Source organism: Chanodichthys erythropterus, chromosome 7, assembly GCF_024489055.1.
Source record: "Chanodichthys erythropterus isolate Z2021 chromosome 7, ASM2448905v1, whole genome shotgun sequence".
Classification (NCBI taxonomy): domain Eukaryota; kingdom Metazoa; phylum Chordata; class Actinopteri; order Cypriniformes; family Xenocyprididae; genus Chanodichthys; species Chanodichthys erythropterus.
The window spans coordinates 32,672,510-32,688,105 of record NC_090227.1 but is presented as its reverse complement, the minus strand read 5'-3'; the positions used below and the strand labels follow the sequence as shown (position 1 = coordinate 32,688,105).

Below are 15,596 nucleotides of genomic sequence, written 5' to 3'. Positions count from 1 at the left end.
GTTTTCTTACGTCACAAACTACCTTAGCCAATCACATCAACGTGCTGGCTGGCTTTAGCATATCATTAACTGACCGCGCAAGGGAGTCCCAAAAGAAGGTTATCCCCGTATATTTTTCTATTGATATGAAAAATCATGTGTAGATTTAGCAATATAGCGGGTGTATGATGCATATTATGATGTTATGATGAACTATATGCCTTTCTCCACCGATGTTCTGAGTTGTTCAAAGCGTTTGTGTAGGCAGCTTTCTGACTCGCGAAGGGGAACATGGTTTGTGTAACATTAGCAACACATTATTGGTGTGTTCAAGTCATGTCGGAAAGATCGTATTTACAAGCAGAACCGACGTGTGGGAAGCTTGTAATTTTCTTTAAGCTCCGATCTATACGAGTTGGGGGCATCTCAGTCAGAAACATGGCGAAATACCAAAAAAACTTACAGGTATTTAGCAGTGACATTGTCAAGCTTTTCTATTTACAACGAAGTAAACTGATTCCCAGCAAAAAATACGATAGCATCACAATATAAAAATGTAATATGTAACAATAAAGTTTACAATGGCTTCATAAATAAATTAAAAAACATAAAAAAGCAACATAAAACTAATGCACATTCTTTGCTCTACATTTTCTAGAAGCAGAAGTGTTGTTATTTTGTGTAATTAATTTAGAGAAGGCACACCGCCATCATACTCCGACGAAAGTGACTTGAACTAGTTCATAAATACGAACTTCCCAGGAGGACTTGAACGCACCATATTAGCTGTTTGATAACGTTGTCAAGCAAAAGGCTAATCATATTAACTGTCGTTATATGTCCGACGTTGTAAAATGCGATACCATTGTGCAGCGTTTACCTCAGTAAGTTGTCAGAGTGGATCTCGTCTGAGGTCGTGCGAGTGTGGAGGCGGGGCTAATTATCATATTCATAGATCCCTGTATATTAAATGAGGCAAAAACGTATTACATTCAAGCTACTTTAAGGCACTAATAAAAACTTTTAAATATGTAATTTTGGTGATCAAAAAAGAGTTTTAAGGGATAAAATTACTGACTACAGAAGGATTTTAATTATTCTGTTAAAACTTGTGCATTATTCGAGCGGTAAACTCATAGATTAATTAGGCCTACAGTCATTTTAGGGTTTATGGTGTTATGTTGCCATGGCAAGTAGCCTAAGTTATAATTTTGGAAATAACCTTACACAGAATAAGTTAGTAAGTGACTTGTTATTGCATATTATTTATTAACATCTTGTGGATATACTATTGAAAAAGTATTTTAAAGTTTATGGATTGGTCACACTCACTTCCATTGTAACCCAGATGTTTTTGGATTATTTAAAGAAAAGGAGTCCAAATCAATTTTTTGTGGTAATCAACATGCCACAAGTGCTGTCCGTTGACTTGCGTTGAACACAGAATATTCATCTAAGAATGAATCAGAAAATGACAAAAACAACTGTATTTCATGCATCTGAAAAAAAGAGTCTTTAAGAGTTAAATACATTCTGTGCTGCAGCTTGCCATTCATTTGACTTCTGACACCAGAGTCACTATAAATGCCACACATTCCATGCACACGAGGTAATTCTGATTGGACACACATGTTCTAACAGTATCTGCTGTCTCATTTCAGCCAAATCATATCTGGGGGATAAACAAGATGCATCTACTGCTACGTTGCATTTCAAAGCAATCATAGCATATTAGTGTAATGACTGAAAAATAGCCACTAAGCACATGTTTTGCATTTCAGACGTACATGTGCAATGCAGCTTTTTAATTACAAGATGACCCCACCTGACTCTATAAACTCAAGAGTTTCAGGGTTTCAAAGCCTGTCGGATTTGACGATGGATGAAGGGAGAACCACAAATGTTTTCCAATTAAATGTCCATATTTTAGTAAAATTAACAATGAGTGCAAATTCATAGTCTCAAAACACATTTTACAGTCATTTACCCTTACCATTCACCCTTATGTCATTCCAAACTTGTTTGGAATACATTTTTTGAAAAAGATTTTTTTCTTTTGTACATACAATAAAGGTCAGTTGGTTGTATAAAAGGTCCAGTGTTGTTTATATTCATATTAAATACTTTCATTATACGGTGAGGCTTTCCAACACTAAAACGTGATCGAATGTTTGCACAACCTCAAGCTTCATTTAGCTATTCTTTCATTGTTACATCAAAAAAATCAGCATCAGGTTTAAAAATCAGGATCTGATTTAAAAAAACCTGTTTTGAATAATTCTTATTTTGCAGACACGTAAACAGCGTGACCTTTTGACACTAAAAAACAAACTTAATCCCAGAGTGACCGTGGTTTACGTGTGCTAAATAAACAGGCAGAAATTCTGAAGTGCTGAGTCAAAATTCATCTGGAGGAGCGAATTCAGTCACGGATCATAAATAAAGGGCAGAATTGGATTAAATCAAGATGTGAACAGGGAATGCGGTCACAGATTAAGAATGAGGAATAGTAAAGGGACAGTTAACACAAAGCAGATTATGAAGTGCTAAAAATAATTCCTGTCTCATCTTCACAGAGCAAGTGTGTTTTAAACCACCCCCTGGTGCCTAACGCAGGCCAAGCCAAGCATCAATCATTTATGTTTTCAACAAACAAGAATCTATATTGGCAACAGCCCATTACCATTTTAATCCAACATTTTATGGACGAATGAACCGTAGCGGGGGTACTTATGAATTCAAGATGAGAGGTAAACACACCAGGTATTATCTGATCACTTAGTGTGTTCGTTTTAGAAATGTGTTGGATTGACAGGGGCAATAGATCAGAGCTGAGGGTGTTTTTTTTTTTTTTTTACCATACTTAATTCAGCAGATCTCCATCTGTTTTGCTGAGAAGCTCTGATGAAGCTGTCCCTGGACCGTGCGGCACGTCCAGCGTGGCCCCTTTGCAGATGGATGGTCAGGTGTTCTCTGTGGGGTCTAATTCATATTTCATAGTCAGAAGTTAGGAATGTATGAACACAGATTTCTATGGCTGATCATATAATGGTGAAATTTTTCACATTCCGAAAAATAAAAAAAAATATATATATATATATATATATATATATATATATATATATATATTTGAAATTATAACTACCTGTGCTAACTAATCAAGCACATATAGCTTTACATTCTAAATGTGTTGCTGAAATCCTTAAAGATCTGACGCACATGTATGCAGTGTCACTGTATTTGACTGAATGCCTGATAAAGTTGGTGTAGCTCCAGGAAACATGTAACACTTGTTTAAACATTATACACGTGTGTGTACAGTGCTTATATGTTCTCAGGAAGCTTATTTTAAACTACAAGGAAAAAACAAATTACTGGAATCCCATCTCATATAACCTCAGCAAATCCTGCTCACAACATATATGCTGCCCTTTTCATAGATGAGGTTTCATTGACAACAATTTATACCGAACTGTCCTGTCCCATAACAATTTACCAACAGTGTTTTTACTGACAATATTTTATGGCATAAGTCCTGCTGGTATTAATTGGATATTGAATAAAAACACGATGATTTATAATATTAAAACATTAGTAGGGATGATGGTCATTTCGAGGGGCGGTTTCTTCATTAGGGCAATTGGGCAACGCACCACCAAAGTGAGAAAGGGACGGATTTTTCAATCACATTCAACCACAGAGTTACGCTAGCTGTCACTGCTAGGCTGTTTATTCTGCCCAGGTTCTGCCTCTGGATCATGCTCTGGATATAGTCCAATCAGCGTCGAGTCACGCTCTGTGGAGTACCGCCTCTTTTTGGGCGATTTCAGCCTGGTCGAGATTTGCCCCGAGTGCTCCCATAGACTTCCATTCAAAGAACTTTGTTTTCGAACTGCAGGCACTGCAATGCAATCTCTGTGGGTTCCGGGAGGGCTAGCACTAACGTGCTTTCGTCATCATACGTAACCTTAACTTGTGCGGCGATAGGTGAAAACAAACATACCACTATTAATAATATTTTTTTAAGCTGAAGTGACATCCAATAATTTCCTCAGTGCATGTTTACATTTCCCAGGTATATTCTCCATCTGCAAATGTTAGAAAGTCGAGAAAATATTTCCATTTTGCAGCCAGGCGTGGACGAGCCTTCAGCAAGCACAAACTTCCGTGAACGAGCGCCACCGCGAGTATGCGCGCCAAACAGACGGAGTTCAATCTGAGTAAAATACATTTTGCTAAAAATATTTGTTGTTGAAAATTTGTTTTTGTTGGCGAACATAATTATGCCATATGTAGAATTTCTAAAATACAACAGTGTATTTGTACAATAGCAGTAACTGTGTAAAGTGACTGTTAATAGGGTAATCAACATAATAATTAGTCTGTTCTATTGTTTTTATTTATTTTCATTTTTAGTTTAGTGTATTTAACTTCTGCTTTAAAAAACATTTTGTTTTTAGGTTGTAAAGTTAGAATATTAGAATATAGCCTAGGCCTAATGTGATTTGACCCCCTTTTTTGCACATAATATATCATATAGTACACAGTTACATTCATGTTTGGTTTTTATAGCCTTTAATATGAACATTGTTTCTAGGACAATCTTGGGCAGAATGTGAATTTAAAAAAAAAAAAAAAATTAAATACAGATATATATTTTTAGATCCCAGCCCTATGGCATGCTTTAAATATTGAATTTTCCACTTTTTAGATAATCAATAATGATACATGATTATATCACTTGTTAAATAATTATTTAACAATTAGCCTATTCATTCCTGCATTTATATATTAAAAAAAAAAAAAAAAAATGCGCCCCACCAAAAGATTTTTGCACCAGCCGCCACTGGTCATTTCTAACAGTTTGTAAAAACATTAAAAGGGTTAGTTCAGCCAAAAATGTAAAAAAATTATCATCAAATACTCACCCTCAATGTTAGTTAATAAAAATTCCATTGTTCATTGTTAGTTCATGTTATCTCAGATGCATTAACATTAGGTACAACCTTTGATTCTAATAATGTATTAGTAAATGTAAAAATTAAAATGAATTAACATTGGTAAATGCGTAGTTAATGCAACCGTTTTGTAAAGTGTTACCATTTTGTCATTATAGTTGTGTAGATTGGAACACATAACAAGTAACCCCAAAATAACCCTAAATGTTCAGAATGCTGTCTCAGATTACTTCCTGAACACTCACTGTTACAGGATTTAACAATTCATCTTCAAAAATATTTTAAGTCAATTAATTGAAAGGAAAAACTACATATCTGATATTGATAGAATCCTGTTGTAACTTCCCCTTGAATGTGTACTGATGGTAATAAGATAAAAAACAGCGTGTGTGGTAAACCTATAATCGAAAAAAGCAGCCTGAAAATGAAGTGATTCCTGAGCTTTTTCATTTTATCTAAAGATTCTTTAGTATAAAGATTACGTAAGGAAAATAAAAGGTTATATAGTGTGATGCACACTGGGCAAACTTAGACATCTACTAATACCACAAAGCAGATAACAAGAACTAAACTCCACATAACCTACAAGAAGTTGCCCCAAAAACAAAATAGACTGTGTGCTCTGGTTAGCCAAGTAAAAATCTCTGGATTACTGTGTCCTGATTACCAAAACGAAGTCTGGCTACAATGTTAAGATTACATAAAGAAGAGCATGTGCCATCACTCATATAATCATTCACTGCAGGAATCATTCATTCAGGCAATGGAAAATATATTATGGTACTTTGAGAGCAGGTCACATGACATGCCGTTTAACCGCAAGCGTTCTAATGAATGTAAGACTTTGCAGTACACTGTAAACTCTAATAAGATGCTTATACTTATGTGCATATGAGTAAATTAATAGCCTCACAAAAATTTCACATCTTAAAACTTGCAAGTTTACCCAATGGTCTTCAATGAATTAACTTATACATTTTTAAATACTTGCAAGTAGACATAACTCAGTGTTGTAAATTATTGTTTTTATTGTATTTAATTGGCTAATATATGAAAAACATGGTAACAGCCTTAATGAGGCTGGACACAGGTTTATTATGTTATTTTAGATTATTTAATATGAACTAAGTTCACATACACTTAACCATTATGGTGACTTCTAAGTCAATAATTATTTACAACAAAGCAATATCATCATCATCATCACTAAACAGACCTGTACAGTGAGCCAGATAACCAATAAGAACTATAAAATAAGTACACTATATAAAAAAATAAAAAAATAAAAATAAGTGCACTATACTGTTTAAAAGTTTGTGGATGGAAAGATTTTTTTAAGGTGTGTGTATCTGACCTTAAAGTTTTGAAAGGTAGTGTACAGTACATGTGTATTTTCAAACCACAAAATCTAAGTAAATATTACTTCTGTAGTAAATGTGAGTGGTGCTTGCCGGTGCCAATGTTGAGTGGTCACTTGGGTATTGATAAATGGTTGATATGGTGTTATTTGGTGGGTCGTTATAGGGCCCCACTACGGTGTTACTCAATGGTTTCTTAGTGCCCCAAGCCAAAAGAGCCCAGAATCCATATGATGGATATGAAAAGTGTGGGCCCCCTTTTCAATGTCTGATCTTTGCAAACACCTCTTTAAGGACACAGCACATTGGTTTTCGGTGCAGTTTTCCATGCCGGTATCCGTGCTCCACAACTCTGCATACATTAGACAGGCATTTCTCTGCCACTTATTAACCCACTGAGCTTTAAAAGGTGGACCTCTGGACCAGGAGAATGCTTAAATTAAAACAAGAACAAAAACAATGAAAACATTTAATTGTCATTTCAAATCAATTGAATTGATATGAACAATTCAAGCAAACCAACAAATAACAAAGTTCCTTGTATGATTAAGGGCATACCTATGGCTCTTTTATGATTTCAAACATCTTAGCCTTAAAAGCATTGTCTATTGAGTGTTTTGATTTGATAATCATATTGATAGCCATAACGTCATAATCTAACATCAAGGTAACTCTTAGTAGGTAAGAATGTATGAATAAAAACTGCATGACTAAGATATAATGTCACAAATGAGCACTGAAACAGCTATGCATGAAAGAACACGAGCAAGACAGCACAGCAGAATATGACTGTGATGAGAAAGGATGGATGACCACTAGGGGATCATGTTTACATTTCCAAGAATCATTACTTCAGGTATTTATTCCAAAGCTTAATACTTCATTTCACATTCTGCTAGACACATAAGTGATCCACAGCGTCTTTAAAATCAGATTAGGCACAATGACTGACCAATCAAAACTGTGCAATACCAGCAACTGTGAGTAATAAAAATCCAGACAATAATAGCTAAAGATATGCCACGGAAGATTAGATGTAAGTGGTTCCAGAGAACAAAAATGCCTTCGAATTGAAGTGATGATGTGACTCAAACACAAAACAGAGAATATACAAGCATTATTAACTGCATGAACAGGCAAACTTAGATAATGACAGTCTTATTTCTAGACATTATAGTTTACTAAACAACCCGTGTTAAGAAATTAATTCCTTCGAAAATCATTCACCTATTTCAACTGATGCTTCCCAGAAGACTATATCTGAAATGCATTTTTGTTGTTGTTAACTGAAATAAAAAGGTTGAGTCATCCACAGTTCCTGTTAGCATGTTATCTTCAAGACATTTCTTAGCTTGAGCTCTGAGCATAGACTTCAGAAAGCTTATTTTCCCAAGAAAGCTTCGGACTTGTAGGTGCCAGGAAGTTATTTTATGTGTTTAATTAGGGCATGCTTGGATCTTAAACATGTGAAAACATTCAGGTTTTGGTTAAGTTTGACTGTGAGGTCTATGACCTTCAAACATCATTTAAGAACTGAGCACTTCACTGTTTCGCCTATGATGCAAGTCAGATTCAGTTCCAAATATCACACTTGACGTGTACTTGCGACCTCCGCGGTTATATATGTGAGATAAAAAAAAGTGGACTACGGGTACAGTTTATGTGGCATTCCGCCATTAAAGCATAGACCCGAAGAAGGATCACAAGAGCTTAGAGCGGCATTTGGGACAGAGCCTTTAAGATACGCACACTTATAATGCAGCAGCCTTTATGCTGGCACCTAGTAGCATATATGAAGCATTGTGCTAAAGAAAACATGTTTTATTTACCAATTACATAAGAGTGTTGCAGGGATGATGTGTTTTTGCAGGCCAAAACCTGGATGCGAGTTAGCATTTTAGCACTTCTGGTTCTGTTGTCCCAAAGTCAATAGGTTTTTAGTTAAATGACTTAAATAAGATCTGTAGTGAACACAAGCTGAAGATATTTTCACGTTTTATTCTACAACATAAAACACATATATCAGTAATAGCCCTTGTAATTTTTAAAGCTTTACTTGTCTTGACAAAGGCGGTTGCTAACAAGTGGCTAAATGGGACTACAGTGGTTGTTGGGGACATTAAACATTGTCTGGGAGAAACTCGTCTACTTGTTATTTAGTTTTTTTTAAATAAAGACTGTAAGAGTTGGTGACATTGTGTCAAAGACTTTATATATAGAAAGACGGTGCACTCGTATTATAGAGTACCTCAGGGATGACGGGTTTTTGTAGGCAAAACCCGGAAGCGAGTTAGCATTTTAGCACTTCCGGTTCCATCGCTCTAAAGTCTATGAGTTTTTTGAATGGGTTTTTGCTAAATCGCCTGAAATAAGGTCTGTGGTTAACAAAGCCTTTAAATATTTTCACGTTTTGATCTATGATATAAAACACACCAGTTATAACCCGCTTGTGATTTTTTTTAAACCTCTATTGTGTCTTAAAAACGGCGGTTGCTAACAAATTGTTAAAAGAGACTACTTCCTTTGGCGGGGACTTTAGACGTCATCATGACAAACAGGACATTTGGACAGCATTTCTCATGAAAAAGTGGATAAGTATTCATACACAGCGCAGATCATAATCAGCGAGCATGTTTTTAAATAATGTTGTTTTTTAAATACAGTTTGAGGAAGCTTGGTGGTGGTGACGTTGATCTGCGACCATGGTGTGCTGTAGTTCGTTTATAGCCTACTGTTAGCTTTTTATATCTGACGACTTTATTTAAGCTTCATAATGCATAAATGTTGTGTTAACTTGTAAAGATTATCTTGATATCTTTGTTAAACACAGAGCTTATTTTTTGCGATTTTCCAAAAGTCTATGTGAAAAATGCATAGGCTTTCGATCGAGGGAACCCATGCGCTGCTAACTTCCAGGCTGGCCTACAAAAACACGTCATCTCTGAGGTACTGTGCTGATTATGATCTGTGCCGTGTATGAATACTTATCCAGACTTTACGGCGATGGAACCGGAAGTCCTAAAATGCTAACTCACTTCTGGGTTTTGCCTACAAAAACACGTCATCCCTGAGGTACTCTATTATGAATGGGAGAAAGTGGAACGCACAATATGGCGGAATAAGTCCCACCTTCTAAATAAGAGCCAATCGTCGATAGGTAAAGTCATCGCGTCACTGCAGCTGCCAGCTCCGGTTTTATATAGAAATAGTCAGACGAGCGCATTAGCTTGATCCAGCCTGAAAAATGGCGTCTTTTATGATTCAAGCGTTTAGAAACAAAACTTACGAGACAGTTGTTGTCAGATTTCATTGGGGATTTCAAATTTGAAATGTAATCAAAAGCTTGGCGAACAGCTTTGGAGAATTTGATGTTTCCCCAGTCAAAGAGATAGGAGCTACACTTGCATGCCTGAGAGGAATTTCAAAGATGGCCGCCGAGTGAAACGACTTGTCTTAAAGGGACTTAAGATTATCATGATGAAAATATGTGTAAGAATCATAAACTTTTGTTGGTTTGAGGGTTTGTTTTCTGCAATAATCCAAAAGCCAATGGAACGATCCTATTGGGTTTTTGTCAAAGGAACCAGGGTAATGCTAACTTCCAGGTTGGTCGGGTAGTGCTTTAGCAATACAACAACAACAACAAAAAAACATTTACTTAAACAGTATTTTTTTGTCTTGTTTTTCAATTGAAATATCTAAACATCTGTAAAACAATATAAAAAAATTTTGCAGTTTTTCTCAGAGCAGAAAAAACAACTACTGCGGTAACTGGCAGGCCATATAAACGCTTCCACGAAAGAGAGTAGAAATAACCACTCATCTAAATCTGCTTGTGATTTCTTTCTGAGCACGAAAACAGCATTCACACCATACAAAGACTGATAGTAAAAAAGATATGACACACTTGTTTTGAATCAAGTCCACTGGATATCCACCAGGGGCTGGTTATACAACTAGCCTGTGAAGAGTTATATTAATTTTGATGTGCAGGTTATTAAAATATAAATAACGTGCTGTCCGACCACTTGGATGAGCAGATGCCAGCACAGTCATTACATCGAACCACTTACTCCAATATATCCAACAGCAATAAAAAAAGCGTCAAGCAGTTAACTTACAGAGGACAGAAGGGATTTTGCATAAAATGTCACGGTGGTTTCACGATGCATTACTTGGCAAGTGTAAACAAGAGAGCATGTATGTCATGACATGGGGATGTGATGAGATATGTCATTTTCATGGAGGAGATTCTCTTCCTGAGGCTTAAAATAATTTGTGGCTGTCTGTATTCATTGACTTGATGATGTTGGAATAACAATGCCTCTAGGGGACTTGCCCCATCTGCTTGGAATACACCCTTGATTTTTTTTTTCTTTTTTTTTCGCCACTCAAGTACTGATATAACCAAAGTCTGGTTTCAACCTGCTTCAACCACATTTAACAGCTGATAAAGTACAGATATAGGGGGAACAAACAGGTAATAGCTCTATTATCAAAAAAAGGAAACACATCACAGCTGTGCTGTCATACTTACATCAAAACATAAGATCAGAAAAGTAGTTCACTATGAAAATAATAATACTTCAATGCTGTTAAAATCTAATTCTGGTGCACACTTTATTCATGCTTTAAGAGACAGGATTATGTGACCTCTATTCACCGCAGTATATCAATCCCGAAACTGTTTTCTTTTAGATTGTATGGCACTACAAAAAGCCCACAGATGGATTCAGATAGTCAGTTTGTCACTTACACAAACAGCAATCGAGCAACTGCACTGCCATTAGACTGGCAGTGACCAGAAACATCTGAGCTGGAGCGCAGCAGACTGCGTTTTATCTTTCCAGAACATATTTTTTAAAATTTCGACACTGTGTTTCTACTTTCTACAGATAAAAAAGACGGGAGGGAGAGGCGTCACAGACTTAAATATAGAATTGGGTGTTGTTCAACTCAAAGGAAACTGGTAGGAGCAAAATTGTCTTTCCTGAGCATGTCTTCACTTGGCAGGAACATTTCCAGCAGCACTTAACGTAATGTTACCATAGTCACGCAGCCCATTTGCAATTCTATCGTGTCTAATGTGCTAAAACAGTGCATTTCAAAACAGAGTTCAACACTAGTAACACTGCTGAAACATTGAAATACATATATACATATATATATATATATATACATATATATATATATATATATATATATATATATATATATATATATATATATATATATATGTGTATATATATATATATATATATATATATATATGCACAAAATTAGCATTTATTCTAAAGGAAAATGTGACAATGAAGACTGGAGTAATGCTGAAAATTCACCATTGCCATCATAGGAATAAATTACATTTTAAAATATGTTAAAATAAAAAAACAGTTATCTGAAATTGTAATAATATTTCACAATATTACTGTATTTCTTTATTAAATAAATGATCAGCCTTGCTGAGCATAAGAGTCTTTTTTTTTCCAACTCTTTAAAAAAATCTTACCAATCCCAAAGTTTTAATCAGTAGTGTATATACAACGTAAATATTGAATTTGTTATTTATTTATATACCGATGGACTGACAAATATGCCACATGAACACAAAAATCCAGAACTAAATCAAATGCTTGGGGTGAGGAAAATGTTTGAGCAAAAATAATTACCACCTACTGTTTTTCTCTCTCTTCAGTTACAAATTTGGGCATGTTCCATTCACAAATGATTTTGGCAAGGCATCTGATGTCATATTAGCTGTACTCGATATAGAAATCATTAATTCCACATTCCTAACTTGTTAACAAAATGTGTAGGTGGCTGGAATGTGTGAGGGCTCGTACGGAGTCATTATCCCAAGGACAACATCTCCCAGTCACATCATTTGAAATAAACTCGATCACCAATTAGATGTGCATTCCAGATGCTTCGCAGGAAGTTAATCATCAGATGTTTACAAGGCTGATGCTGAAGCATATTTGTCTGGTAAATGAATCTCGACTCTCATCCATCTACAATTCAAAACCTCTCTGACCCTGTGAATACACCAATGCAGGAGATATGAAAATGATTCGGAAACAAAACAAATGGTGTCATCTAATTAAAAACGATACTACAGGAATGCTGAAGTAATGATTTCTCTCAGGGGTTATATTCCATCCTTTTAAGACAGGGCACGTAAAGTTGTTGGCTAGTTTAGAACAGGGATGTGGCTGCTATCACTCAAGACAACTCCCGCCCCTTCCCACCCCCTGTAAAGTATATAAAGCACTCAGGTTTTTCTGTGTAACTCAGACCATTAGCAGTGTCACAGCTGTATACTCATCCTTAGCCAACCAAGATTGGGACACAACTTGGAAATAAGCTGACTTCAACATCACCACTTTTTGAGTGTGCAGTCAATTCTAGAGAGCGGCCGAAGATATCAGGTATGTTTTCTTGGTTTGTTCTCTGACTTTTTGCTTTCAGAGGTCAAGGCAAAAACATTAGACATTTTCATTGCACCAAGTGTGCACTTGTCTCAGGCAAATATAAGACTTGCTACTGGGAAATGACACGGTTGAGCAAAACTTAACCTCTGTGTAACTTTCAAAATAAATGAATGACCAACAAGGAGGAGGAAGATCACGTCATTTGAACTTTTGTTCAAAAATCTGATGTTTTCCATGAGATGATGATACAAATGAGCATGCATTTTATGAGATTACTAACAATGCTACATTTTCTTCCACAGGTTCCATTCACAATGAACTCAATGCTTCAGAAGGCTTTCCTGTGGTGTGTGCTGACTGCATTTCTGCCGAGCATCACTAGTGCAAAACCTCTGAATACGGATGGTTTGAGAAGGTAAGCTCTCATGATTGAACTCTTGTCATTCAAGACTCTCTGATTTTGAATCAAATCTAACAGGTTTCTCTTGTCATCTGCCAGGCTCAGTGTTTGGCTTCAGGGTAAGGTGAGGAAAGATGTCAGCAGCGTGTCTGAGGGAAGCGAGAATGACTCGACAGCTTTGCTGACTCAGAGGAACAGCGGTACTGAGTCATTTGTACCACAGCACAGGTATGTCACATTCTGGATATGATTTGACTGGATATACACAAATATCAAGGCCAAACTGACTAATCAAAGGAAAACTTAATGGTTTCTGTTTCTCTCCAGGAGTGTGAGGGTGAAGCGGACAGAACCAGCCTACACGGTCAAAAGAATCGAAAGAGCGGGCTGTAATCTGGCCACCTGCTCGGTGCACGAACTGGCCCACCTACTGAATATAATGCACACGAAGACGAGCAACGCCCCCAGTGAGAAGATCGGCTCGGGGGGCTACGGACGGCGACGGAGGCGTTCGTTCCCATCGAAGCACCCTGCACTAAATTTCCACGAAGGCCGTCTAAAGCTGGCATGGGTTCAAACCATCGACAAAGGGATTTAAGGAACACCTCTGCGGTTTGTCCTGAGCCTATTGGCTCTGTTTACTGAGATACTTCTGATACTTCCTTTGCTGAATGTTAGTGTACTCTCTTCAGGCACAAAGGAGCAAGTGGAGCATCTTTCTCTCCATCCTCTGCCTGATGGGTTGGACAGAGAAGGAGTCAGGTCGCTTAAAGTGGTTGTGGAAAAAAGGAGTGCTAACAATTGAGAAAAAACGATTAAAAAAAAAAAAAAAGCTTTGTGAGGGTCTAAGGCAATACGAAAGGAAATAGGTGGTCAATGCTCTGTGAATGTGTTTAGCATTCTTGTCATTCTAATGGAGCTTTGGGACTTGACTCTCTGTCTCTTCTGCAGCACTGATGCGCCCTCTGCTGGAGGAATGAAGGAACAACCCAGGACTCTGCCAGCCCAAACTTTTCAGTGATGAGGACGGAGAGAGAATAGCAAGAAGAACTTTTATGACTTAAAGCCATTTACCTTGGAGGACCAATGATGAAGAACACAGAGAGAGAGAGAGAGATAGAGAACTCTTTATGGAAGAAATTATTTTTGTTGTCCTCAAGGACATCCACATACTTGAAGACTGATTTATCTATACTGTGGGGGCAGTGCAATAATTTACTTTAATATTATAATGTAGTCTATTATTAATGTGTATAAAGATGTATATTATGAAAATACTGTATGTTAAAAGTTCATATATTTATATCTATCATACTGCACATGTATTCTTAAGAAATTATTGTTATGTTGCGTTTATTTTGAAATAAGATGTTTATCCTGTGAGTTCATATCGCTATAATGCGAAGCATTTTTTTCCACATGAATCATTCAATAATGTGACACCTGTTAATTAATAACCTATTAAACTCCAGCAAGTGTGAGTGAGGACAAATTGTCTGTCTTATTTCCAGGTCGGTAGCCTACCTTGAACGAAATAAATAAACTGAAATTATATTAAAAGTAGCTAGTTATAGTAAAATGTGGGCCTAATGAAAAATGTAAACATTGTGTTGTCGAAATCACGAGAAACTGAAATTACATCATTTTTCAACTTTACACAAAACGTTTACATTTTAATTAGTGTGACTTAAGTAAAGTAGCCACAGTAAAAAATATAATTTAATAAGTCGTTTTGTTAAGTGGTCTGTGGGAAAAGAAAGGCATTTTTTGAACTACATTACAAACCCAGCAGAGGGCGCGCTTTCCCCATTTAATATACACGCTAAAAGCAACATATCACGTTTTAGAAATAAAAAGAGGAAATAAATAGTAGCAAATAAAAACACTTACCAACTCAAAAGCAAAGTAAAGATAATGTAATAATGTAACAGTGACTTACAGATAAAAACAGTCTTGCGAAACATCCTTCATGAAATCAGTTGGAGAGATAACTAGCCTATGCAAAGCTAGCCCATGCAAAACAAACTTTTCCCCACGTTTTTTTAAAAAAAAGATACATTTAAGATAGAATTTTTCTAAAATAGAATTGTTTAAAATATGGCACGCGTACACGAGGGGAATTGGTCTCAAGATGTGTTTTCTAAAAGTTGAAGTTGTTACTTGACACAGCTAAAAACGCGGTGCACGAGACTCCGAAAAAGTAACGTTAGCGAGATGTGACGAAAAGGTCAAAGGCGTATTTGTATTTTTACATAGCCTAGACTACATTAAATAGAAAAAAAAAAACTGCAAAATGGAACACAATAACGCGTTCTTTGTGGAAGTTAGCATTAGACTTCATATCAGTGGCAGTTCAGATGAATGGGAATGTCAGGTGTATGTGTAGGCTATAAAGTCTTGTATAATACCCTCCCCTCCAAAAAAGCTTGTCCACCTTTAAGCAAAAATGTAATTTGCCTGTTTTGTTTTC

At 36.3% G+C, this 15,596-nt stretch overlaps 2 protein-coding genes across 6 annotated transcripts in view; one reads left to right on the top strand and one right to left on the bottom strand.

Moving 5' to 3' along the window:
• Positions 1–15,596, bottom strand: part of c7h11orf16 (chromosome 7 C11orf16 homolog) — a 117,613-nt gene that overhangs the window by 84,093 nt on the left and 17,924 nt on the right. Inside the window, exon 1 of one of the 5 annotated variants that reach the window (XM_067390256.1) lies at positions 15,066–15,081. The exons of 3 other annotated variants lie outside the window; for them this stretch is intronic. The gene's annotated coding sequence lies outside the window, so the exon portion shown is untranslated. Of the gene's footprint in view, positions 1–2,842; positions 2,896–15,065; positions 15,082–15,596 lie in introns of those variants that run through there. One more of the 5 variants, XM_067390257.1, reaches the window with a different exon arrangement.
• On the top strand, positions 12,594–14,609 carry admb (adrenomedullin b). The gene is made up of 4 exons (XM_067389245.1): positions 12,594–12,723; positions 13,029–13,141; positions 13,226–13,354; positions 13,454–14,609. The coding sequence occupies exons 2-4, from the start codon at positions 13,041–13,043 to the stop codon at positions 13,722–13,724; spliced, it is 501 nt and encodes a 166-aa protein (XP_067245346.1). The 5' UTR covers positions 12,594–12,723; positions 13,029–13,040; the 3' UTR covers positions 13,725–14,609.